Below are 25,154 nucleotides of genomic sequence, written 5' to 3' on the forward strand. Positions count from 1 at the left end.
AAAAACACAGTAGATGCTGCTAATGAACTGCTAGTACATCAACCCCCTCACTGCAGTGTGCACAGTATAGACTGCTGTTTTGTTTTAATGTGCATCTGTTCAGCTTGCACCAACATGAACAGTGACATTTCCCTTCCTAAAACACTGATCTGCCCTAATGGCTGTAGCTAGGTTACCTGCAGGACATGGGTCAGTCATGATCTAATATCTGAAGACAATGTAGGTGTGCATCTATTGGATAAAAGGACTCTTTTACTTTAAATCTTGCTCTAACACTGTTGCCATACCCTCGGGCACTGTAGACTTAAGACCAGAAAAATAAGAGGCCCACTTGTGTCTCTGCTCATACACACAGCCCACAGCCTGCTGTATTACATGCTTACTGCTTACTGGAAAATGCATAATAATGCTGATTAAATCCGAATTAATTTATTAATGAGCGTCTTGCTGCTGTTTCCCCCCCACTTCAAACCTGCTCTCACTGTGACAGCAAACAGCAGGTACCCTCAGCCCCATAGCACTTTTTAAGCCATAACCACTTCACTCAAACACTCATATGTTCATAATTGGCCCAGCACGTTTATATTCTCGCCGACACCGTGTAGGCCCGTGTGAATGGCACAGCGCACTTGATGCTCAGATTGTTTTTGATCGGCCTTATATTGCTCATAGTTCATTACCTATTTATGTCTCCGACACACACCTTCGTATATGCAGCAAAGCCGAAATCCTCGCAGCCGATAGCATATATATATATATAAACACAACGCGACCAAACGTGGTTTTCTGTTAGAGCGAATAAAACCTCTATGAAAACGTCAGTCGCTATGTAAGAGCACAGACAGGCTGATATCAGGTTGGCTTTGCGGGGCTTCACCGCCAGAAATCTTCGAGGCCTCTTCAGCAATTAAGCATTGACGGGTAAAAAAAAATAAAATAAATAAAAAGCACACACCACCATGTCTATCCCTAATATTGTACGAGGACTAAGGCATTTACCTTCCACAGTTGCAGTGACAGACGCGGTCCTCCCCTCGTAGATGCGGTAAGATGTAGTTGTGAAAGCGGTCCAGTAGTGCGTTCATGTCCATTAAACAGGCTATCGCCTGCAAAGAACCATGCAAGTCAGCTGAGACATGTCAAGCAATAGGCTAGGCTATTCCTACAGACAGCGAATGATTCTTTTCATTATTATAAAGATAAATAACAACAATAAGGATCATAAAGAAAAGGAGAGAAAATAGCCTTGGCACAGCCTCCCGATTCTAAGAGGGGGGGACTCTTGTCTCAAAGCGGACTTAGATTATTTATTTATGACAGCAGGTAATTATAGGAAGGCTAACCTACTTCCACATGTCATTGATAGGCCTGCTGTAAGGTAGTTTCTCGCAAAATGCGAGACATGTATGGCACATTTGTAATAATCTGATTAAATATTAGCCTCAGTGAATAAATTATAAAACCGTATTGTGGCTGAGGGGGATGATTGTGTCTTACCATTACAACTGAAGCACCAAGAATCATAAAAATCATGGTGGTTGTGATCATATGCATCAAAACTTCCAAACTGGCCGCCGTCCTGTAGCCCGGGGTTCTACCCGCGGCGGTGGAGACGCTCCGGCTGGGCTCTGGGCGCTCTGTCCCGGCAGGAGCCGCTCATGGAGCCGCCGCGCCGCTCCTGGCTCCCCGTCCCTTCAAACTGCCCGGTCTCCCTCCGTCCCCTCCTTCACACGGCAAGCCGCTCTCTCAGCCCTCACTGCGCCCTCTCCATCCAAGTATCCCTCCTGGTAGGTCGGATGCGGCTGCCGCTCGCTCCAAGGAGGCAGTCCTCTCCTAATTACAGATGCAAAAGTGATCCGTTCTCCCAGGTGCGTTTCTATCTCTATCCCAGTTTAAAAAACCATAAAGAAAACAAGAGAAGGGTTCCCTCGATACCCTCTAAGGGGTGCCTCGGTATCCTCTCTCCCCTTTTCCAAGTTATTCCAAACCGGGGCTGTGCTTTAATACCGGCGAATTCTGTCCTCCATCGGCGAAAACGGTCGATTTCTCTCGCCTGGACGTTTCAAAGAGCTGCACCAACTCCTCTCACGGCCATCGCCCTCGTCTTTCTCGAAATGCTTGATAACATCGGCATGAGGTCCAGATAGCTCCAGTCGGGAACTAGACCCACCCTGCGCCCCGAGTCCAGTCCAGATCCAGCAACGGCAGCTGCATAAACGCCCGGAGCCAGACACGCATGATTATCCCATCCTGGCTTCCAGCAGCTACACGGGCATCCACTCCCACCTCTAGTGCGTGTGCGTGTGCGTGTGTCTGTGCACGCATGCGTGTATGTGTATGCGAGGAGAGAGAGAGTGTGTATAGTGGGCGGCATGAGAGGGAAGAACTGCAAACTGCCTTTATGGCATCGGCCTATAGGCTCATTATTTATAGTGGATACCTGCAGATGCACTGGAGCGGGCTTCAAGAATGGCACGCTTCATGATGATTTAACCTCCTTTTTCTCCAGAGGCTTAACCCCGTTTTACCCCTCAGTACCGCCACTTTAACACACCCACAAACACACAAGCATACACACAAACGCCCTTTCTATTTCATGTCCAGACATTGCAGCTCTTCAGTTTCTGAGTCTGCGCCATTCCTACTATTTCTACTCCTACTATCCTGCATGTTTAATGTCCAAATGTCCTCATAGGTTCTTTCTTTAACTACGCAGCCACAGGGGTGAACATTCAGAAATCCCAAACTGGCATTGTCTGGCATAATTTTCCTCCAAAACGTGCAAACCTTACACAAATAGTCTCCTCTGGTCAAAGTGAAACAATGGCCACTGACTGCAAAGATAATATAATATTATGTTATCTTGTGACAACTATTAGACAAAGCTCATCGAGCTATCTTAGAGAAAATATTGGTCCTGAAAGCAACATTGTTAAATGTCAAGGAAAAATCTAATCCAACAGTTCCCAAATGTCTCATGTAGCCCAGCCAATCAGCCCCAGTAAACAAAACAACCCCCCACCCCACCCCAGCAGGTTTACAGAGAAACGTTTTTTGTTATCACTGTACTGAACAATGATATGCATTGTTTCAGTACCATGGACAGTGACCATACAGCAGCCTGCATTTAGGCTACCAGCTGTGGAATACATTTTCTGAATTTTTGTAAAAACCATAACATTTTGCATGCATGTTAGTGATCGTTAATAATGACAAAATAATCAATAACCAATCTTATTGTATTCTAAGTTTCCATTGCTGGTACCGACTTGAAAACATCTGCTGTTGTCACCCTCAGGCACACTGCTAGTTACTTAATTTCGACCTCCCCCAGTGAAGAAACGCAGCCAAGCTGGGCACCAGTGTAGCAGACTCTAATTAAAATTTACAGGGGGTAGAATGGGGATAACGTAAACATTTAATAGGAAAGGGATTTAACAGCATTTTTCGGCTTTAGATAAATGTGACCAAACATTAAAAACAGCAAAATTATTAATATTTCAAGGGCCTCAGGAATCAAATGACCTTGTTTCTGGATAGACGCATTGCTATTGATGTTTTCACATTTTTCACAGCTTTGAGAACACAAACTGAATGTCATTTACCCCCACTGTATTAAGTTGGCAGCTGAAGTTTCCGGAGAAAATGTCTGAAAACTTAAACACTTAAAATGCTGTTTTTTATATTGAGTGAACTGACCCTTTAAAGTCTTCTTTGCCATTTGTGTACCTACAGTAATTTTTTCTACCTCCTGTGGATCACCCCCCTGCGTTAAAATCCCAACTTTTACCATAAACTGCAATATTTGCATTTGGTTACAGGTAAAAATGACTGTGCTTCAGCTTCGAGGAAACTTATTCCACTTTCTCACAGCTGTAAACCTTAATGTATTGGCTGTTATCAAATAAGTAGTACAGTCTGTCTATTCACCATTGGAAGGATCTCAGATTTCTCAGTGTACCAAGATATTAAACTAGATGGCCTAGTTTCATAATCATATAGTTTTGCAGGTGTTATCCATACAAATAACCTTGTGTCATGTCAAAAAAACTATTGGGCAAGTCAGTGAAGCTGACAAGGATTGTATGTTTCTCTAAAAAAGCATCAGTCATTAATATAACATTGTGAAATCAGTTGAAATTGACTTTCTTTGATATAATGTTCTATTTTAGCCTGATATCAAGTCACAAAAAGGAACTTTCTGTTGCACTATTGGACTGACTCTCTCTCACACACACACACACACACACACACACACACACACACACACAAACATACTGTATATGCACATAGATGCAGTAGGCCTATAAATGATATGTTGTCTGTGCTTGGCTGACTGAGGTCTAAACCACACACCAACTTACTTTTGCAGATGTATTTTCTGTTTCTTTTACGCCAGCTGGTTTGGTACAAATTAGTATTATTTTTGTCTAGAAATAGTATAGTGTTACTGCTTCCGTCTTCTAATGCAGTTTTATGTCTTGAGGCTTTTTTTTTGGTCTCATTGTGTCTGCTGGTCTTTTTACATAGCAAACATCCTGTTTATTGCCTCTCTGCCCACTCCTCCCCCACATTATTTTCACCAACTGTGTGGAGTCATCAGAAGGAGTTGGTGGAGAGTAGATTTTCTAAGAGTTGAGGAGAGCAGAAGGTGGAGTGATTTTCAGAAGAAGCATTTCTTTCAAAATTGTAACTCATCCTCCTACTTCGTCCTGAGTCACAGTCTGCAATATAAAATGACTCAGAGCTTTTTGACGTGTTACAATTATCAGATAGATAGATAGATAGATAGATAGATAGATAGATAGATAGATAGATAGATAGATAGATAGATAGATAGATAGATAGATAGATAGATAGATATGATTGATTGATTGATTGATCAGCTAATCTATATGTTCCATTGATCAACTGAATGATTTATCAAGTTGTTGATGGTCCTTTGACTGACTGCTTAATTGATTACCTCTTATATAGGCTATAGAATGGTGCATACGGTACTAGTCCACATTACATCATTCCTACTAAGCCTTTTTTCAAACTTGTCAAGTCGTGTGTATAAAAATAGCTGTGGTGTTGTAGATACGGATGTTTTGTTTTCATTGAATAAAACTGTTGCTACCATCAGCCCAATGCAATGGGTTTTTTTTAATCGCCGCTGCAGTTTGGCCCATTCCCTCTTCCGTACGTTTTGACGTACATGGACATACGTATGCGGAACTCCAGTTGTAAACAAAAAAGGACAATCATTACATTTATCTTCTGAGCTTAAATGAAAAACGAAACATAGTTATATTTTGTCGAACGCAGTTTGTTAAAGGTAAGCATCAATCTATTAACTGCGCCAAGCTCTCCAGTTGCTTACTATGTAGTGAGTGCTACAAGCGGGAAGATGTGATTTGTTATGTAACTAATATCCAGACGTTGAACGTTAGCTAGCTAGCTAGCTGCTTTCTGTCGAATTTCATGTTAGCTGTTAGCTAACATGATGCCGATAATACTATGTTTGTGTTAACTAACAAGTAACGTTACTTAGCACTAGTTAGCGAAGTACGTAGTTACTAGTTAACGTCAATACAATCAACTAGCTAGCTATGTAACGAAACGAAACTCGTCGAATTGGTATTTAGCTTCAATAATAACGTTACTAGGAATATTAACTCAACATAACACAGTTAATATTGTTTCAGCATCGGTCATATCACATTTTATCTAAAAAAACATCATCCCTAAAATGTGAAAGAAACCTATGTAGCATTTAAACTAAACACCACTATACTAAGGGATCAGCTAACTAGCTATACTATTTAGCTATCCTATTAGTCAGACAATGTGCTTTTTATCAAAACACGTCAGTGTAGCAATGTGAACCAAGCCTAGATTACACTGGAACAAATTGCTGCTTAATATATTACTTGTATTTTGAATTTGCCAGTATGCAGAGAATCCAAAAAAAAATAAATAGCGCATGGCTTACTAGCTACTGTCCATATGCATACTAATGTATTCTACATCAGGGAAATAATATGGCAGGATGGGTATGTCTTGCAAATGACCGTTTTACAGAAGACTAACTGGCTGAAATCACAACCTTGGTATATTATGATGACTAAGAAAACAATATATCTCTTTACATTTTCTGAAAACGTGTTATTGCCTCACCTGTTTTTGTGTCCTTTTAAATAGGTTCCAGATATATGGCAGTGGTTGATGCAAGTGCCAGCTCATTACTATAAGAAGACATACTTTGGTGTTGTTGGCCCACAGAAACGAATGCAGCCAACATGTCTAGGAAACAGACACCGAAACCTGTACGGAGCAACAAGAAGAGTGAACTGGAACGCAAGAGGGATGAGCGAGCAGCACGCCGGGCCATCGTAAAGGACCGCAAGAACAGGCCTCAGGATTACGATGAAGGAGCAGAGTTTGTCAGTTTCTCCAATCAGCTCCAGGCGTTGGGGCTCAGGCTGAGAGAAGTCCCCGGAGATGGGTAAGAGCCAGACAAAGACTGTGGCATCTAGCTGTGCTTTGTCTTCCTCTGTATCGTCCTTTACCATCACTGATACATGTCTCTTAAATCTTATTATATAAGTAAAGCTTTATTATTTCAAGCTGGAGACTGCTGTCTCACCATGAGTATCCAGGATGCCTTGATAGAGGAACATAATGTCTTCAACCTCTCTGCCTACTTCTCCCCAGCCCACAGTCAATAACAATGTACAGTAAACTGCACAGTATTCGTACCTGAGTTGCTTGCTGCTTAGTATAGGCAAGTGTGGAGATCTTATACACCACTGTACTCTGTATACTGCTACTAAGTGGCCATCTCTGTATGTCTGCAGACTTTTCGCATTGGTTGGCTTTTATATATAAATCTGTCCTTGGGCTCGTTCCTTCTTATCTTTGTACATACAAGTGTAAAAACCAAAATCAAAATGGCCTGCGCTCTCACAATATTCTACAGATGTTGGTCCCCAGAGTTAGAACAGAATTAGGCAAAAAAGCTTTTAAATACGCTGCCCCTTCTTCCTGGAATAATGTACAGAAAGACCTGAACTAATACTCTTGGTCAATGTGATTGCTCCTAAATTTTCAATGAAATCGTTTTAGGAAATTGTACCTGTTGATGCATCATAACTGGATTTTGGTCCTTTACCTTTTATTTCATATTAACTGGATATTGTGTTCACTCATTTGTAGTGTGTGACAGTTGTATTTGTCTGTCTGTTGTAACAATGTTTATGCTGCTCTCTTGGCCAGGTATATATATCTATATATATATCACTGGAGACAGAATTTGACAGTCCTCATCTTTGTTGAAACATGATTTGTCTTCCCCAACTGACAATACCAGATGTACTGTGCCATTTGAGATTGGAAAACAACAAGGGAAACATCTTTAGGTCTCTCTAGCTTAATGAAAAATCAAGATGGGAATTAAATTGATTGAGTCAATCATGTTTACTACTGGGCAGAAGGTCTTGGAGCCTTGTGATTTGCAGGACTTAAGTCATTGTTATTGGCCAACACCCAGAAACTTGCCAGCTAATGCCTACGCTAATGAATGCATCAGTGGAATATAAGCCTTTGATTTAAACATAACATAACCTCCATTCTGGCCAAGAACCTTGACACTGAGTCATTTAACTATAGGCTGTCATGTGTAGACATACCTGTCTTTGTTTCTTGCAGGAACTGCCTGTTCAGAGCTCTAGGCGACCAGTTAGAAGGTCATTCCCGGGGTCACCTGCGGCTTCGGCAGGAGACTGTCCAGTATATGATGTCCAATCGACAAGACTTTGAACCCTTTGTCGAGGACGATGTGCCCTTCGCACAGCACTGTAAGAAAATGACCCAGTTGGTGACACTGAGTAAATCAACAAAGGAAATAAAATAAAATACTGTGATCAGATAGGAGACTTATACTAATGCCTTATTCACAATTGACTATTCCGTCATGTTACTGTACATGGGAAGTCATTGATTTCATTGGGAGACAATTTTGACCAGCAACTATGCAGTGACCCCTGGTGGCGATCAGTTCTGTTTGCAATAGAGTAACAGATGCTGTATGTCAGTGTTTCCCAACCTGGGGATGGGGACCTGTAAAAGCTAAAGATAAGCAAGATAAATCTGAGGGTTTGCTACAAAGGAGTGAAGAAAAAACATATTTCCGCTGCACACAATGTTTTTTCCCCAGACTTTCCTCTATTCTTTGCTTTTTTAACATGTGAATTACTGGATAATTTGATCTTTTCAGGCCTCTAAAATTTTGAAAACGTACATAAAACAAGGGAAAAAACTCACTCTTTGGTTAAAGTGGTCACAACGTTTGTTTTAAGGTGTCACAAGCCAACAAGGATGGGAACCACTGCTAGTTGTGCCTGTCTTGACTTCATTCATTCAGAACAACAAGTAGTTCAAATGGTTTATATCATTACAATGAAATTTCTATACAATTTTTACATAATCAATTTAGAAATGTGAAAAAATGTGTAATGACAGTTTAGGACATTGACAGTGTTTTAGAAGATATGCTGTGTGATCACAGTTTAAGATTATTTTGTGGGCAATAAGTTTTTGTTTCTTTCCACCCAGTATCCAACCTCTCTCAGGCTGGTACGTTTGCTGGCAATGACGCTATCGTGGCTTTTGCTCGCAGTCAACAGGTGAAAGTGGTCATCCATCAGCTCAACACACCACTGTGGGAGGTAGGGACAGAGGCACAGGCAAAGACTTTCAAATGATATCACATAATCTATCTATCCTTTTGGCACACCACACAGTTTATGTGTTCTGTTCTCATTGCAGATAAATGGTGCAGAGAAGCAAATGTGCAGAGAGCTACACATTGCCTACCGCTATGGAGATCATTATGACAGTGTGAGGCGGATTGGAGACAACTCTGAAAATCCTGCTCAGCTCTGCATAGAGGTATATAGTATACAATGGGCATTCAATGGACCAGCATTTAGGAACAATTATCCCTCATCTTTCAGTAGCTGAAATCATTTAGTAAATTCCAGGCCTACCTCTTTAGATGTCAAGAGTGCATCATGTCATGTTTAACATTTATAGGCTTAAGTATGATAATAATACACCTACTGAGGCACCCTTTATTGATGTCTCGCTGATGTTTTCTTGCTATTGCTGTTTCCAGAATCTACAGAATTCACGAGGCCAGCAGCGTGAGTTTGGGGACGGTCAGAGAGACAGACAGAAAAACCCTTCTTCCACATCCTCAGAGGAGGACAACGTGATCCTGAGCTCCATCAAGAATCGAGGAATCCAGGGTCAGAAGTTACACTTGACTCATTAGCTGCTGGAAGAATTAGACTGTCAGGGCAATAGAGAACAACCAGGAGTCAGCTTTATTACAGACTTCATAACCATCATGCATTCAAGCTTGTCTATTCAGCAAAATTTTCCATTGGTCCCATAAACACGTCAGCCTGTAATTAAGTTAGCTTGACATTACAACAGTAATGATCACATCACACTGACTGGTTCTATTCATGTGTTTATGTGTGTGTTTTCTGCCTCAGGTGATGAGGAGAACCTACTCCAGCTGAGTGCGGCAACCATCAATGCTGAATGGCTTGTTGGCCCAATGCTGGGCCAGTCCTGCCAGGGCCAGTGTTCCTCAGGATCCTGCTCAGCCTGCAGAGCTGCAGCAGCAGACTGCAGTGAGCAAAAACAGCCAGCAGAGGGCAGCAACATACAAAAACCAAAGGTAGACTCACTTATTACACAGCCTGTCTAGCCAAATGAATTGCAATCCAAGGCCATTTTTATTTTAGATTTCACTTGAACGTTGTATGAAATGTCTTCAAACCATTACATGTGGACAGACTGCGGCATTTTTACTCTTAAAAAGATGTGATTGACAATGTAGGGAATACCTGAAGTCAAAACACACCTCAGTTGAAGTGAAATTATTGAGTAATTTTTGTTTCCCTCATTCCCAGGTATCTAACAAGCAGAGGAAAGAGCAGCAGCGTCAAGAGAAGAAGAAGCGTCAGGAGGAGAGGCATCGGCAGAAGTTTCTCCAGAGTAAAGGAAGTCAGGACCAGAACCAGAACCTGCCAGAGGCTGTTACTTTAGTACCAGCTCTCAACACTCTCAGTATATAGACTGGAGCATGGCCAAAATTACCTACTGCTACTCTAGCTACCGGTGGCTGACGCTGTCAACAAAGTTTTGCACATAGTCAATTTAGATTCACAGTGGATGACTTTTCCTAAAGAAAACCCTATAGTTTCTTTGCAAACGGTATAACGGTGCCTGCAAACTTGTGTGTGTGAGATGTGTGAAAGTTGTAAAAGACAGAGAGTGAAAGAGCATGACTTTCAGTGTTTTTGTTGGGTTTTGATTCAGTTCAAGCCCTGGTTGGTGTTGTATGTAGAAACCCCCTGGCCCCTTTCTGTCCTGGACATCTGGCTTCTCATGACAACCAATGCAGATAATCTCATGTAGCTGGGCTTTTTGATTTGCCACAGATGGAGTTAACATCTATTCAGATGTTCAGATCATTTTGTTTGTTCGATCTGACTAAAAAAGGAAGTAAAGGAAGAGTGGCAGATGGATGATTGTCATGCACACTGTGTAAGTAATGTGGCAATAAATAATAATAAATGATGATTTACTGTTTTTGTGTGCACCAGATAATATATTACATATTATCCAGGGTGACATGTTTTTCAAATTAGAGGTGCATTAGACATCAACCTGTCTCTTAGACTCCATCCCAACTAGGATGCTTAAAGAAGTTTTAACCTTAGCACTTCTTTACTAGATATGATCAATCTGTCTTCTAGGCAGGATTTCCCACACCTGCTCCCCAGTCTCTCCTCCATATACATCAGGAGACATTTAGGAGGCCGTAGGCTTTTCTTCTACGCCTTTTGTAAAATGTCTTCTGTAAATGTGTCTGGATTGATATGGAGGACCCTTCAAGCCACACAGAGAGAGAGAGAGAGAGAGACGTTATTAACAGGCTATGTACCACCGTCTTTTAAAGTAGCTGTAATTAAATCTCTTCTTTAAAATCCCACTCTTGTTCCAGGGGGTTTTAGCCAACTATAGACCTACATCTGACCTTCCCTTTCTCTCGAGAAAGCAGTCGCCAATCAGCTGTGTGACTTTCTACATAACAAGCACTGGTTCTCAGCAGCGTTACGGCTGCGACGCGGCCGCCGCAGCTGATCGCGGCCGCCGCAGCTGATCGCGGCCGCCGCAGCTGATCGCGGCCATTCTAGACAACGCTTGTGGTTCCACCAGACGCGCCGCAGCCCGTTTAAGAAGCGGCTCTCCGCCCTGCTCCGCGGAGAATACGCGGCTAGTCTATTTTTGACGGAAGCCGCGTCAAGCTACACAGAGCAGATCGAATCGTGCAGGGCGTCAGCACGATCTTTCTATAAAGTCTATGGGATGTACCGATAAGGCTCCATCGCTCAGCCTTGCAGCCTTGTTTCTCCGGTGGCCACTGGCGGTATTGCAACGAAAAATTCCCCTGCGGCCCAAAAAGCATTTTCCCCATAAGCCACCATTATAAAAGAGACGTCTGTAAAACTGTTGATAGGGCAGCTCGAACTGCAAACAAGGTCAATTATGACTCTTTCTATTATGTTTTTTAGATCCATGGAGGTTTTATATTTGTAAAACTTCACTCGAGCTGAGAAAAGCTATTTTAATATCCGTGACGTCATCATAATGTAAAGTCTATGGGCCGAGCGGGAGAAACACTACTGCGCATATTCAGTGTGCCATCTACCCCGGAAGTAAACACGGAAGCTAGAAAACTTTTTTGGCATGAATAAGCGCCATTTTGGAGTGCGCTATCCAGTTCTTATAATACATCTATGCACATTTAAGACACAGAAACGGCATAGAGCATCCGGTCAATTTGCAAAATAAAACTAAACACAATTAAACCAGCCTAAAAAATGCAACCCTTTAACTACGTAGCCTTCTCACCCATAGTAGAAGCACAACATTCAAGGGAAAATGACCAAATCAAGTCTGAGCAAGTCAACAAAAGAGGGCAGGCAAAATGATCTGTTTCTGAAACGCTCCCGAAGCCATGTGGAGGACGGAATAAAGGGATGATAAAGATAAAGAATAAAGATGTTAGTGCTGCATTCGACACCATTGGTCATCACATCCTATTACAGATATTGGAACATTAATTGGCATTAAAGGAACCACAAGCTGGTTTAAGTCCTATTTCTCAGTTTGTTGTGGTTAAGGATGAATCCTTTATGCACGCCAAAGTTAAAGTTAGTCACAGACAATTCTAATACACCAATTCTATTCACCTGCTTTCTTTAGGCAATATTATTAGGAAACGTTCCATAAACATTTAGGGAGATGATACCCAGTTATATCTATCGATCAAGCCAGATGAAACCAATCAGGTAGCTAAACTTCAAGCATGCTTTAAGGACATAAAAACCTGGATGACCTGCAATTTTCAGATGTTAAACTCTGACAAAACTGAAGGTATTCTGTACTTGGCCCGAAACACATTATCTAAAAAATATACTGTAGTTGCTCTAGATGGCATTGCCTTGGCCTCCAGCACCACCGTAAGGAATTTCTGAGTTATCTTTGATTAGGATATGTCCTTTAACTCCCACATAAAACAAACTTCAAGGACTACCTTCTTTAACCTACGTAACATTGCAAAAATCAGGCACATCCTGACAGAAAGATGCAGAAAAACTAGTCCATGCATTTCTTACTTCTAGGCTAGATTATTGCAATTCCTCATTATCAGGCTGCCCCAACAAGTCTTTTAAGACTCTCCAGTTGATCCAGAATGCTGCGGCATGTGTACTGACAAGAACAAGATCATATTTCTCCAGTATTAGCTTCTCTGCACTGGCTCCCTGTAAAATCCAGAATAGAATTTAAAATCCTTCTCCTCACCTACAAAGCTCTTAATGGTCTGGCACCATCATATCTTAAAGAGCTCATAATACCTTATTATCTGACTAGAACACTGCGCTCCCAGGATGCAGGGTTACTTGTGGTTCCTAGAGTCTCCAAAAGTAGAATGGGAGCCAGAGTCTTCAGTTATCAAGCTCCTTTCCTGTGGAATCAGATCCCTGCCCAGAGGCAGACACCATCTCCACATTTAAGAGTAGGCTTTCTTCTTTGATAAAGCTTATAGTTAGGTCTGGCTTGGGTGAGTCCTGAACCATCCCTTAGTTATGCTGCTATAGGCCTAGACTGCCGGGAGACTTCCCATGATGCACTGAGCTCCTCTCGCCATCTCCCTCTGTACGCATTCTTATCCGATTAATGCATGTTACTAACTTGACATCTTCTCTCTCCCATAGTTTTGTGCTTTCTCGTCTCTCTCCTATCTGGTATTTCTGCCTCCGGGGCTGCAGAGACTAGATCTGTGGTTGCAAGCCACCTACTGCCCCCATATTCTAGCTCAACACCCACTGCTACAATTATTATTATTAGTCTTATCATCATTATTATTCCTATCATCATCATATCTCTCTCAACCCAACCAGTTGAAGCAGATGGCCACTAACCCAGAGCCTGGTTCTGCTCAAGATTTCTGCCTGTTAAAATTAAGTTTTTCCCTTGCCACTGTTTGCTCATGGTGGGAATTGTTGGGTCTCTCTTAATATTATTATTAAGAGTATGTCCAATCCACACCCTAGGAAATATAAGAAATGCTCATTTTATTAAAACAGCATAAAAAAATTACATGAATGGAAGTCAAGGTGGGGCTCAAATAATTTTGTCTTTGACAGACTTGACAAACTATGTACACTTAATTCTAAACACACTCCTGTGTTGGTAGAAAGATTGAAACCAACATGCTGGTATAAATTTAAACCTTTAGAATGTTTAAAGTGAGATTATGTCACTTTTACTGAATAATGTCACCTGTGACCAAGTGAGGCTGTAACAGCAAAACATGAGTGTACTGAATTGAGTAAAGATGTGTTATTGCTTATGAATTCAACTCTCCATTTGTAAGAAGATGAATGTGTTTTATCTTGTTCCAAACTGTACACAGTCTCACTTTAAACATCTGCACAGTCAAAAAGCTGCATTATACCATAATCCACCACTGTTTTTACAGTAGAATAAGAGGCGTGAAGTCTGCTAAAATGTGTTGTCACTGAGGTTTCTCAGCAACTCATTCTGAATGTCAATGTTATTTGATAATGCAGCTGAACATAAGCAGTTTCACTTTAAATCTCCATACAGGTAACTTTCCCCTCCTCAGGTTGCTTCTTAGTCCAGTTAGCCTTTTGAAACAAGATGAAATCTGTCTGATTGAGGGATCATTAGTTTGCAGATCAGTGCTATGAAGGTGAAAGCTGCTGCTGCTGCTCTAGAAGTCCTGTCTGATGTTCTCCTTGTTCTCGTCCCCCTGCTGTTGTCTGAGCTGAGTTATTTCATTCTCCAGCTGGACGATGGCCCGCTCGATCTCATAGTTCTTACTGACCAGAGACACCCAGCTGTTGAGGGAGTGATACAGATGTTACAGCAGCGGAAAATCTAACCTACATATTGCCTATGTACAGTGATATAAACATATAAATTAATAAAACAACATACTTTGACTCCAGCTCTCGCAGTTTGGCTCCTCCTGCTAACTGATCATTTTTACGCTGCCAGTTTAAATCTTGAATTTGCTTCCTGTGTACCAAAAAAATAATTAAAATAATTAAATTTGTAAACATGTGAAAACGGACTTAACAACACTTTTATACAGCACAAATGTTCCAGTGATAGCTCACCTGAATTTCTGAAGTTCCTTTTGAGCCATTTCAATCATGAAGGCCAAGTTACTGAAGGAGGAAAATAAGATAACATGTTAGCAGTCTTTAGAGTAAATATGCAGTGAGTAACTGAGAGATAGACTGCTGTCACATACTCGTTATAGACTTTCCATGCATTGGTTCCATACTGCGCCATGAGCTCCAGGTTCTCAATGCGGACTGCCTGGTGCTCTAGTTGAGCCATTGAGTTGTTCACACACTCCTGCCACGCTGTAATGTCATTCTTCTGTCCTGATGAGGGCGCTGGCAGCTCATATCTCCACAGGAAAAAAAGTCAGACGAAATTATCAACATTTGGAGCCACAGAGAAAAAATAATTGTGAAAAAGTATGATATTAATGATGATTATTAAAAATACACGTTCAATCATTTTAAATGAAAAATTACAACTGCGACTACAGCTAACATTTGTTGGCATTATCTACCATTACTTTTGTATTCATCGTGAATTCAATACAATGTCATATTTACCAAATGTTTTTAGTTTTATTACAGTTTTGGTGTAAGAAAATCAACACTGGCAGGAAATCACTTTTTTCTAACAGAAGCAAGCAGTTTGTTCAGAGTTCGTGGTTAAACATTTCAGTCACATCCACATACAAAAAGACATTTAGCTTATAGCTGATACAATTAGTGGATTATTCGTTTAGTCATTAATCAGAAAACTATTCTGCAAGTACTTTAATAAATCGGTTAAGTAATTTTTAAAGTAAAAATGGCACAAAAAACCCCACTGGTTTAATCTTAAATGTGAATATTTTCTGGTTTTCATAGTCTGTTCTGATAGTTAACTGAATATCTTTGGTTTTTGGGCACTCTGAACTTGTGATGGGCATTTTTTATTATTTTTTTAAATCATTAGTTGCAGCTATGGGTGGGCGATATGGTCCTAAAATAATAGCACAATATCTCTGTGATAATGATATTCTTGATGATATACGGTATACTTTTCTATTTAAAAAAACAAAACTATATATAAATATATATGAAAGAACACATTAATACATTACCCTATTTCTAGTAGGTTATTTCTTATATCACCATTTTAAGTCTACTTAATTCTCCACCTTATTTTAGTGTTTCCTCACAAACTACTTAAATCCGCTCACCTTGCTTTTCCCTTCAGTTCTCTTTATATCTTTTTATTCTATTTATACTGGTATTATTGTGAACGATATGATATGGCACACCCCTGGTTGCAGCTTTAATTTAGTTTAGTGTGATGTTTCAGGATTGCTGGGTGTCTCATTTACCACGCCCTGCTTTTTGCCTTGTGGCAGCACAAATATCTAGTGGCACATTTTGTAACTTCCTGTTTCCATTAACTGAATTCACTCATTGGTTTGATACAGGACTAAGTTTACTTTTCAAACAGTAGTTTTGACAGCGGCAATCCTAATGTAAATAACCTAAAATACCTTAAAATATATCCATCACTGAAAATATTGTAGTACCTCCACAGTAATGCATTTATGTAATGTAATTATACAGTAATGTATAATTACATGCGCGTATAATTCTCTCTCTGAGGCATATGATGAAAAATCTAAATTTTCGGCTACACTACAATCGCTGTGTTGAACGCAGCAGTATTTTTGCATGATTCTCTGTAGGTGTGTATGTATTAGGAGCCCATAGAGACATGCAGGCCCTTGTTTCAGGTGGTCTGCTGCTCTATCAAGTATCAACACAGGCTCCTGCAGTGTGTAGGGTTTACCTCTTCATGCTCAGGAGATCCATGGGCTGCCGAGCCGCCAGCCGCTCAAATTCATTTCTCATAATTTCTGTCTAAAGGGTGATAAGAAATAAGAAATGCTGTTATTTCTGTCACACTGGCTGATACTGTGAAGAAGGTTGCAGAGGTCTGAGGAGTTTGTCACCTCAAAAGTAGAGAAGTCAGGTGTGGGCAAGTAGCTCAGGTAGTTCTTGGTAGGTCGGTATCTTCTGGTCTCCTCCTCCACCAACGCTGCAGCCTAGATGTCAAAATATAATACGTTTTCAGGAAAAGCACTGCAGCTACCAAGAAATGAACTTTGATCCGTTTTTACTATGGTTTAAAAATCCGCTGGTACATGTGATTTTTGGACTGGACATTGCAGAGCAGGTATCAGGTTCATTTTGATTATTAAATACCAAAACATTTATTTTTTTTAATTATCATTTTCCCATAATCCTAAAAGCATCTGAAACAGCATTCGGACTGAACATGGGTAATACTGTGTCGAGGAGGCCTGGGCGACTGCGTTTTTTGCCAATCAAAGACTAAAAAGACTACACCAACTAATTTCACTCATGGTGTTTGTTCATTCATGGTAACGAAGAATTTCTAATGTTGAGTTTGACATGTTGTTGAGCTGAGGTGCCTCGGTGCCCTTCAGATTAGGTATGTTTTGGGAGGTCCCAGCATGTCCAGTGTTAGAGTGAAGATGGACCTTGGACACTTTCCAGGCTCCCTTGATAATAATGAAGTGAGTCACTTTGACATTGACTTACAGTTACCCATAATTGTTTTTTTTTTTTCCCCTTTCTTTTATTCATCAAAATGAAGATCGACCAGAAGTTTTCTACATCAACCTCTAAATGAGGAACTATTCTTTGTAGGCATAGGAGCTTTATGTGCGTCATACTCAACTTACAAGTGTACCCACTGTTTTCAATCGGTAGTTAAAACACTGGCAATATATTGCAGTGCATCAAACCAATTGTATTGGTCATTTCTGAAAATGGTTTTAAGATTGTGTGACTGTTTGTGATTTGAATTGTGCCAATGTGACATGGAACTGATATAATGTGTACAATAGCCTAATGATGTGTACATTTTTTTGTGGAATTAATTGGTTGGGGTGATGGTGACAAATATTTGAATATTAGTACAGGGCTCAACAATAAGAATTGTCTGATTGCCCAGGGCAAGTAAAATGCCACATCAGGCAAGTAAATCTAGCACAATTGGGCAAGTGGTAACAAAGAATTAAACATGTATTTTTCTGGAGCTGATAATGGAAGTAGCGATCTCTGTTGAGAGTTGCACATAGGCTACCGATCGGGCACACGTGGGTAGGGATGGGTACTGAAACCCGGTATTAAACGGGCCCTGGGGCAAAATCATTAAAGACCGTAGTATTATCACGCTCGCTGCAGCCTCTCCTGCTGTCTGTGTCGGGCTGAGCTCCTCCTCCTCCCACACACACACACACACACACACACACAGCGGTCAGCAGATCAGACAGGCCGCGATGGAGATTACTTGAGTAGACAAGAACTACGCTTGCTACTGTAAGTAAGTGCAATAAAACCTCTGCAAGTAAAAAGCATTACTTTATCAATACACCTGTTCAACAAGCACACACATGTGAACATGTAGAAAGCAATATTTTAATCTGCTCTGTCTGCAGTCTCATGTTCTCACAGCGTGCTAGCTCGGCTAATAGCAAACTGTTACCAACAAGCTAAAACGAAGCTGTCTGTATGTAGTCTAACTATCTTAGTTCGCCACGAATCTTAAAATGTGGCAAATTCTTGTAAACTTACTGCTGGTCAGGTAAGATATTATTGAGTTTATATAGTGAATTTGCAGCTGTAAACACTGTTGCTGCTCTAGAAACAATATTTAGTTATATTTAAAATATTAAATTCTAATCCTGTTCTGAATTTATTCTTTTTTTAAAATAATATATTTTTAAAAAGCAATTATTTAGTAATGAAAAAGAACAGATAAGAGCATTGATAAAAATAGTATCAATAAAATCCAAATGATACCCATCCCTACTCACGAGAAAATGGCGGCGGGTAAAGACAAAGTTTATTTAGATAATTTATCACTCACAGTTAAGAAGTCCATCTCTAGGGAGAAGGAGGGGATTTGTCATACCATTTTCGATATGCAATAATGTTTGTTGCTTTGCATCTATGACACACTGTGTCCTTGTTCGGATCTATTTACTTTATTTATAAAGATTAAACATGACAACACGACATCAGCCAAACCTGCCTGTCGTTGCCAAACACTGGTATAACTTGTAACATTAATAAAGGTGCTTTATATTAGACTCGTCAGTGCCAGCTACCTGGTCTTGTAAATGCTGGCTGGCTGTGTCTTACTGGTTCATCTAAATGGAAGAGTCATAACTAATATTATCTCTCACACATGTGCTTTTTCTATAACATGTCAAAATATCTGCTCTGAGAATAATCTGCAGAGCTGCATAATGCACACACCAATAAGAGTAGTAAAACAAGTCTACTTTAGGTGTGATGATGGTCAATTGAGCACTTAGACAAAAAAAGACAAAAAAAAAAGTCTTAAGTCTTGTTCTGTGAGGTGTTCTGTAGTAACCACAACCACATTCATCTGACATGTATTTTAATGTGGTGAGAAGTATCAGCTAAAGTGACACAATGGAGAAGAAGACCTTATACAGCAGACCTTTTGAAAGGATATAGCAGGAAAACCACAGGTGGAATTAATAACATCAATGATGGCTGCACTCCATTTAGTTGTTCCCTTGTCGAGGCTCTGGTATTGTACAAGCTGGCTCACTGACACAGCTTACTAGGACACGTTATTGTACGAAAGCACATTGCATTCAGCCTCATAATGACAGATCCATAGTTCATAATGTGATCCTAATCTTGTAATAATGAGATAGTTATCTATTAACCACGAAATACGGATATTATAATTATGAGAAGAGGTAAAAATGGTTATCATTTCCATTTGAGAAGTCAGAACCATTATGACACTACTAATACTAATTCACAATTAATTAACCTGTATTTCCTCCTTTTTTTTTTAGCTGTTTCTATAGCAATATGAGTCATGGAAACAGAGGAAAAACTGTCGTATTTTAAAGCTACATTACATTAATTTGGCAGACACCTTTGTCCAAACCGACTTACAATAATTGTATTCAAACCACGCAGGAGCTAGATACAGATCTCGTCATGTGTTGCAGTAGTCATATTTACGAGATAAGAGCTCAATTTTGTTTATCACTGGAGCCCATCTAGTTTTAAGACCTTCATTATTTGAGTTTCCTTCGTGCTCACATAGTGTAATATTGTTTGGTATTGTTCTGTCCTCTACTGTATTGTTTCATTATTATACTGTGGTAATATGGTGCAAATTGACAGGAGCAGATAGAACACTTAAAATGGCTTTTCAAGTACAAAATAATATACTAAAATACATCATACATATTTAATACATACAGCCCTGAAAGACTAACTTCTCGTCTGTATTTAATTTTCCTAGCGGGTATTGGCTTCCGCAGACCGACTAACGTTACACAGGCTTTAAAACATAGCTACGCTCCTAACTCCAGGAAGTTATGAGCTAAATTGAAACACTGAGCGTTGGCTGAAAAAAAATCACTTAACCTAACAATTGAGCATGCAAAACTTTGGTAAAGCTAATTGTGGGCATAATTAAAAATACAAAATTTTACTAAAATTTTACAGTGTGCCTTATTCATCTTGTCCATCGCTTAAGCGTGGTTAGTTAGCTAACACGCTGCGGTTAGCAAATTCCCTGTCTGATACAAATGAATTGCCTGTTTACTCACCGCTTCTCTGACACCTGCTGCATCGTAACCTTGGTCAAAATATGGCAAAGCATCAACGAACACTTCACCAGCTACTGAAGCCGTTCCGGCCATTTTAATCAGTCTATATTGTTGAGTATGTTTGCTTTATGTCTCTCTCAGTTAAAGAAAAACCTATCCAGATAACTGAAGGCAAGGCTTTCCGGTTTTCGACCTTCACAATAAAATCCTTAACTACAACGGCCGTGAGTTTTTGTTTCTGACATCTAGTGGAGTGGAATGTAACTTCTGCTAGATGAAGTTGAAATGCCCAAATGGAGCTGAAGGTACTCTTCTTTTTGCTTTGTATTGTTTTTCCTTTTTTCTTTAGTGCAGACTTAAAAGGTGTGTAGGATTTAGTGACATCTAGCAACCAAATGAATACAGCGCTCGCCTTCCAAGAGTGTAGGAGAAACTACGACAGCGGCTACTTTAGAAACATGGCAGTTCAACATGGCAGACTCCATGGAAGGGGACCCGCCATGGATGTATAATAAGAACTGATACGACACCATCACTCAGCCTTGCAGCCAATTTTTGCCCAGTGGCCACTCGCAGTGACGAAAAATTCCCCTGCGGCCCAAAAAGCATTTCCCCCATAAGTCACCGTTATAAAATAAACGTCTGTAAAACTATTGATAGGGCACCTCGAAATTCAAATAAGGTAAATGACTCTCTTATGACTCTTTCTATTATGCATTTTTGATCCATGGATGTTTTATATTTGTAATTTCCTTGAGAAAAGCTATTTAAAAATCTGTGACGTCAGGAACTCGCGGGAGAAACACTACTGAGCGTATTCAGTGGGCCGCATACCCCGGAAGTAAATCCGGAAGCTAGGAAACGTTTTTTGGCGTATGCGCAGGCGAGCAATACTTCAAGTTTGTATCTCTGCAGACCGGAGACTTTGAAAGGGCGTGGTAACTGTCAATAATTTTTTAATTTGCCCAACCAGAGTCTTACAATCCATTGTCAGTCAAAAACTAATTTCACCAATACGCTGCCTGAACCAGTTTTCAATCACTTTTTATTTTAGGAATCACTTCACAGTATTATAAGGGGGGCACACAAAGGGTAGGGTTCTGTTGTATGACGTAGGGTACGTAAACTTTCACTTATTTCACATTAGCAATCCACCAAAATCTGTTTCTGAACAAATTTATGATGAGAAATAAGCAATCCAGTTGTTGAATCTTCACTCATATTACATCTACAAGGCCTAATTTAAATGTTTGTTCGGACTTTCATAAGGCAAGGGCACTACTGCACTTCCGGTTTCCACTGCTTTTCTAGCCTGCTAGTTTACAACTATAATTTACCATAGAGGTTAGCGAGTTAGCTAACATTAGCTTGCAGTTTACTGCATACAGTCTGTGGTAGTTCATTAGGTGCCAGCGCCTAGCTTTCCAATAGAACATGCAACGTGTGATTTCTAAAATGAACAGTGGTGAAAGTTACTATATTCTGTTATGATCAAAAGTTTTCTACTTCCACTTTCGTAGAAAAGGTTTTAGTCGTAGTCATCTGGACACTGTTTTCAGAATCAAGACGTTTCGGCTCCCATCCGGAAGTCATTCTCAATTGTGAAAATGGTCTGAGAACTCAGAAATTTAAGCTACTCGGTGTTGCTTAGGCCCTGCCCTCAGGGAGGAGTCTTCCTGAGTGTCTGCTGTTTACCCTGCCTAGTTTCACCTGAAACTGACCTTCTTTTGTTTCCACGATGGCCCAGTAATCAGGCCTATTGTTTTCTGGCTGCACCTCCCTCACCACTGTTAGTACCTGATTAGCATTTGATTGGCTTGACCATGGTGTTAATACACTGTGGTAAACGGTTGGCAAGTTGAATCTCAGACCACCATTTCTGTTTAAAGAGGGGTTTTCTTTTTTCACAAAAATGGCTTCTTTGACTCCTCTTCCAAACCAACTCTTCTCTCTACTTAGAATCTTCACCTCACTGTCTTCAAATGAGTGGTTTGTAGCTTTTAGATGCAAATGCACGGCGCTCTGCAATCCCGAGTTAGCATGTCGTCTGTGCTGATAAAGTCTTTCGTGAAGTGGCTGTTTAGTCTCACCTATGTACCGTTCTTTGCAGTTTTCCTCACTGCATTGAATTCAATAAACTACATTGCTCTGTTTTTGTGTGGGCATCTTGTCCTTAGGATGAATAAGTTTCTGTTTTAAAGTGTTGCCTGGTTTAAAGAAAACAGGAACATCGTGCTGTCTAAAGATCCTTTGTAGTTTTTCAGACAGTCCAGATACATAAGGGATGGAGACACAAAGGAAGACGTGTGTTAACAGAAACAGTTGGACAAATACTTCCACTTTAAAATGCTGATTAAAAAAGTTGCTGTCTGTTGATACTTTAGGATGTAAACATTGAGAAATGAGGTGTGTTTCTTCGTTGGGAACCTCCCCCTTCTCCTATGATGAAGATGATTAGTCAAATTCAAAAGTGACTGACAACTGGTTCAGGCGGTGTATTGGTGAAATTAGTTTTTCATTGACAGAGGATTGTAAGCCTTAAAAAGTGACCGATGTAAATGGCTCTTTTTGTGGATTACATCCTGAAATTTCCTCCCATTTATTTTGGTCTTGCAATTTTGCATATGAGCTGTGGAAAGATGTTAATAAGTTCATAATTGACAACATTTTTATCAGATTTAGCTTTTTTTTTGTGTTTGACACTGCTTTTCATTTCATGGATTCATAAAAATGGCTCATTCTAAGGTGATCAAAACACAATGATTCTTAATTTCAGGCGATTATATACTTATGAATATTATATGTCATTTCTGCCAATAGATCCTCCTAAATGTTACACTGGACCTTTAAAAAATTCAAAGCATCAAAATGTCACTTTATTTGATTTTACATCTTACATTTTACATCAAGTATTGTATATCAGCACCTTCAACATGTTTTTCTATTTCAGTTGGGTTCAGCTCTACAGGGATTCAATTAAATTTTATTTATATAGTGCCGATTCATAAGAGAAGTTATCTCATTGCACTTTTCCTATAGAGCAGGTCTAGACCGTACTCTTTATAATAATATTTACAGAGACCCAACAAATCCCACCATGAGCAAGCACTTGCCGACAGTGGCAAGAAAAAAACTTCCTTTAAGAGGGCAGAAACCTTGGACAGAACCAGACTCAATGGTGGGCGGCCATCTGCAGCTGCCGTGTTAGGTTTTGAGAGAGAGAGAGAGAGAGAGAGAGAGAGAGGTTTTTGGGGAGGGGGTGTGGAGGAGAGGGAGGCACAATGCAAATTCCACTTAGAATTTTAAAATAGCAATAATGTAATGGTAGTGGTAACATCAATATTAATAAAATAATAATAATAGGAATGATAGTCATAGGAATAATAATGACAATGATAGTAACAAGGCAAATAACAACCATTGTAGTTGCAGTTGTCGAGCAGGAACACAGGGGCAGCAGGTGGCCCACAACCACAGATCCAGACTCTGCAGCTGCAGACGTAGAAATATCTGCTGAAAGCGCCAGAAAGAGAGAGGAGAGAAACGAGAAAGCACAGAACTACAGGAGAGAGAAGATGTTGAGTTAGTAATATGCAGTAATGGGATAAAAATGCGTACAGATGGAGAGGGAGAGGAGGAGCGAGGAAAGAGATGCATCATGGAAAGTCTAGGCCTATAGCAGCATAACTAAGGGATGGTTCAGGACTCACCCAAGCCAGCCCTAACTATAAGCTTTATCAAAGAGGAAAGTCTTAAGCCTACTCTTAAATGTGGAGATGGTGGGTGAACACTGTTATCCAGCAAACACACAGGTATATTATCTAACCTATGCATCTGTTGAAAGGAAAACAGTTATAAGATAAACCTCTGTTACTTTGTTTGGTTAGTGGTTGGATATTTTCAATAGTCTACACTGTGTTTGTGTTACGGAACAGACAGGCAGGGGACAACGAGATGGAGACAGAATGGATTTTATTTATTTGACAGCCTGAGTTTTTCACAGATAGGGAAGATTCACTGGAAACAGGCGGATCGCTTGGAAGAGGGCGAATAAGCATAATGCCAGGTAGTGTAGAGAGTCCTAGTCATGAACGACATCGGATACATACTGAGGTGAGTGCAGGGCTTATATGCTGGCTGTGATTGGGATCTAATGGGGAGCAGGAGTGTAATTGGGAGCAGGTGTGGGTGATTACTGGATGGTGGAGCCTGGTGTATCTGTGACAGTTTGACAGTTCTTTTTGATTTGGACTGGTAATATACCAGCATCAGTTCCAATAGTAATGCAATGTATACCTCACTTTGAGAAAGTAAAAATGTCCCCTTATACATTAAAGTGGTCCCAAGCCAAATTGGAAAAAAAACATGGAGCTGTTACAAACTAGCTGTCAGGTGATGCAAGAATGAGCCACGCAGGTTGCAATTTCCTTGTCTCTCAAGCATTATCTTCTACATGCAGTCTTGCAGAAGCACACACATACACTATACTAAACTGCAGACAATCACTCTTTTAAAGGTAACTATCAAATATGTATTTAAAAAATAACACATTGGTCTGATGAGGAGGAACCATGAGGAAACAACTCATTGACATTTTGTAAAGGGGACAAGACTCAGTTTTAAATCCATGCATTCTTGAGGACTCATACACCGCACCACACGATTGTTGACATCACTACTAAAAGTGCAGACTCGGCAACGGTACCATTTAGGCCAATGCCAATATTCACTCCGGCCTGTAAGCAGTCCTTCTCAATCAGTCAGCTTTCATTAA

At 40.2% G+C, this 25,154-nt stretch overlaps 3 protein-coding genes across 4 annotated transcripts in view; 1 reads left to right on the forward strand and 2 right to left on the reverse strand.

The window, feature by feature from the left end:
• tmem240a (transmembrane protein 240a) overlaps positions 1–2,309 on the reverse strand; it is a 15,920-nt gene extending 13,611 nt beyond the window's left edge. Inside the window, exons 1-2 of the mRNA XM_044211409.1 lie at positions 1,498–2,309; positions 1,000–1,106 (exon numbers count right to left, since the gene is read on the reverse strand). Of these exons, the coding sequence (XP_044067344.1) occupies positions 1,000–1,106; positions 1,498–1,554 (164 nt within the window). The 5' untranslated portion in view covers positions 1,555–2,309. The remainder of the gene's footprint in view (positions 1–999; positions 1,107–1,497) is intronic.
• Positions 2,310–5,166: 2,857 nt separating this feature from the next.
• otud3 (OTU deubiquitinase 3) lies at positions 5,167–10,650 on the forward strand. 2 transcript variants are annotated; one of them, XM_044212048.1, is made up of 8 exons: positions 5,167–5,320; positions 6,187–6,490; positions 7,693–7,841; positions 8,599–8,711; positions 8,812–8,934; positions 9,161–9,293; positions 9,546–9,733; positions 9,969–10,650. In XM_044212048.1, exons 2-8 carry the CDS (start codon positions 6,285–6,287, stop codon positions 10,131–10,133), a joined length of 1,077 nt encoding a protein of 358 aa, XP_044067983.1. In that variant the 5' UTR covers positions 5,167–5,320; positions 6,187–6,284; the 3' UTR covers positions 10,134–10,650. The 2 variants fall into 2 exon arrangements, with proteins under 2 accessions (XP_044067983.1, XP_044067984.1); XM_044212049.1 differs by having other exon boundaries at positions 5,174–5,320; positions 6,268–6,490.
• A 3,036-nt stretch (positions 10,651–13,686) lies between these two features.
• bcas2 (BCAS2 pre-mRNA processing factor) lies at positions 13,687–20,570 on the reverse strand. The gene is made up of 7 exons (XM_044211688.1): positions 20,381–20,570; positions 16,697–16,789; positions 16,534–16,604; positions 14,912–15,073; positions 14,775–14,825; positions 14,593–14,673; positions 13,687–14,492 (listed from the first exon to the last, which is right to left on the reverse strand). Exons 1-7 carry the CDS (start codon positions 20,471–20,473, stop codon positions 14,366–14,368), a joined length of 678 nt encoding a protein of 225 aa, XP_044067623.1. The 5' UTR covers positions 20,474–20,570; the 3' UTR covers positions 13,687–14,365.
• Positions 20,571–25,154: the final 4,584 nt, after the last annotated feature.

This window comes from Siniperca chuatsi, linkage group LG10 (genome assembly GCF_020085105.1).
Source record: "Siniperca chuatsi isolate FFG_IHB_CAS linkage group LG10, ASM2008510v1, whole genome shotgun sequence".
Taxonomy (NCBI): Eukaryota; Metazoa; Chordata; class Actinopteri; order Centrarchiformes; family Sinipercidae; genus Siniperca; species Siniperca chuatsi.

Excerpts from the sequence above, each read along its gene's own strand:
- otud3 (XM_044212048.1), top strand. The coding sequence starts at position 6,285 with ATGTCTAGGAAACAGACACCGAAACCTGTACGGAGCAACAAGAAGAGT. Across the intron at positions 8,712-8,811 it reads TCAACACACCACTGTGGGAG|ATAAATGGTGCAGAGAAGCA; the intron begins GTAGGGACAGAG and ends TTCTCATTGCAG. Across the intron at positions 9,294-9,545 it reads CAAGAATCGAGGAATCCAGG|GTGATGAGGAGAACCTACTC; the intron begins GTCAGAAGTTAC and ends TTTCTGCCTCAG.
- bcas2 (XM_044211688.1), bottom strand. The coding sequence starts at position 20,473 with ATGGCCGGAACGGCTTCAGTAGCTGGTGAAGTGTTCGTTGATGCTTTG. Across the intron at positions 16,790-20,380 it reads CAGCAGGTGTCAGAGAAGCG|GCTGCAGCGTTGGTGGAGGA; the intron begins GTGAGTAAACAG and ends TTTGACATCTAG. Across the intron at positions 15,074-16,533 it reads GATCTCCTGAGCATGAAGAG|ATATGAGCTGCCAGCGCCCT; the intron begins GTAAACCCTACA and ends TTTCCTGTGGAG.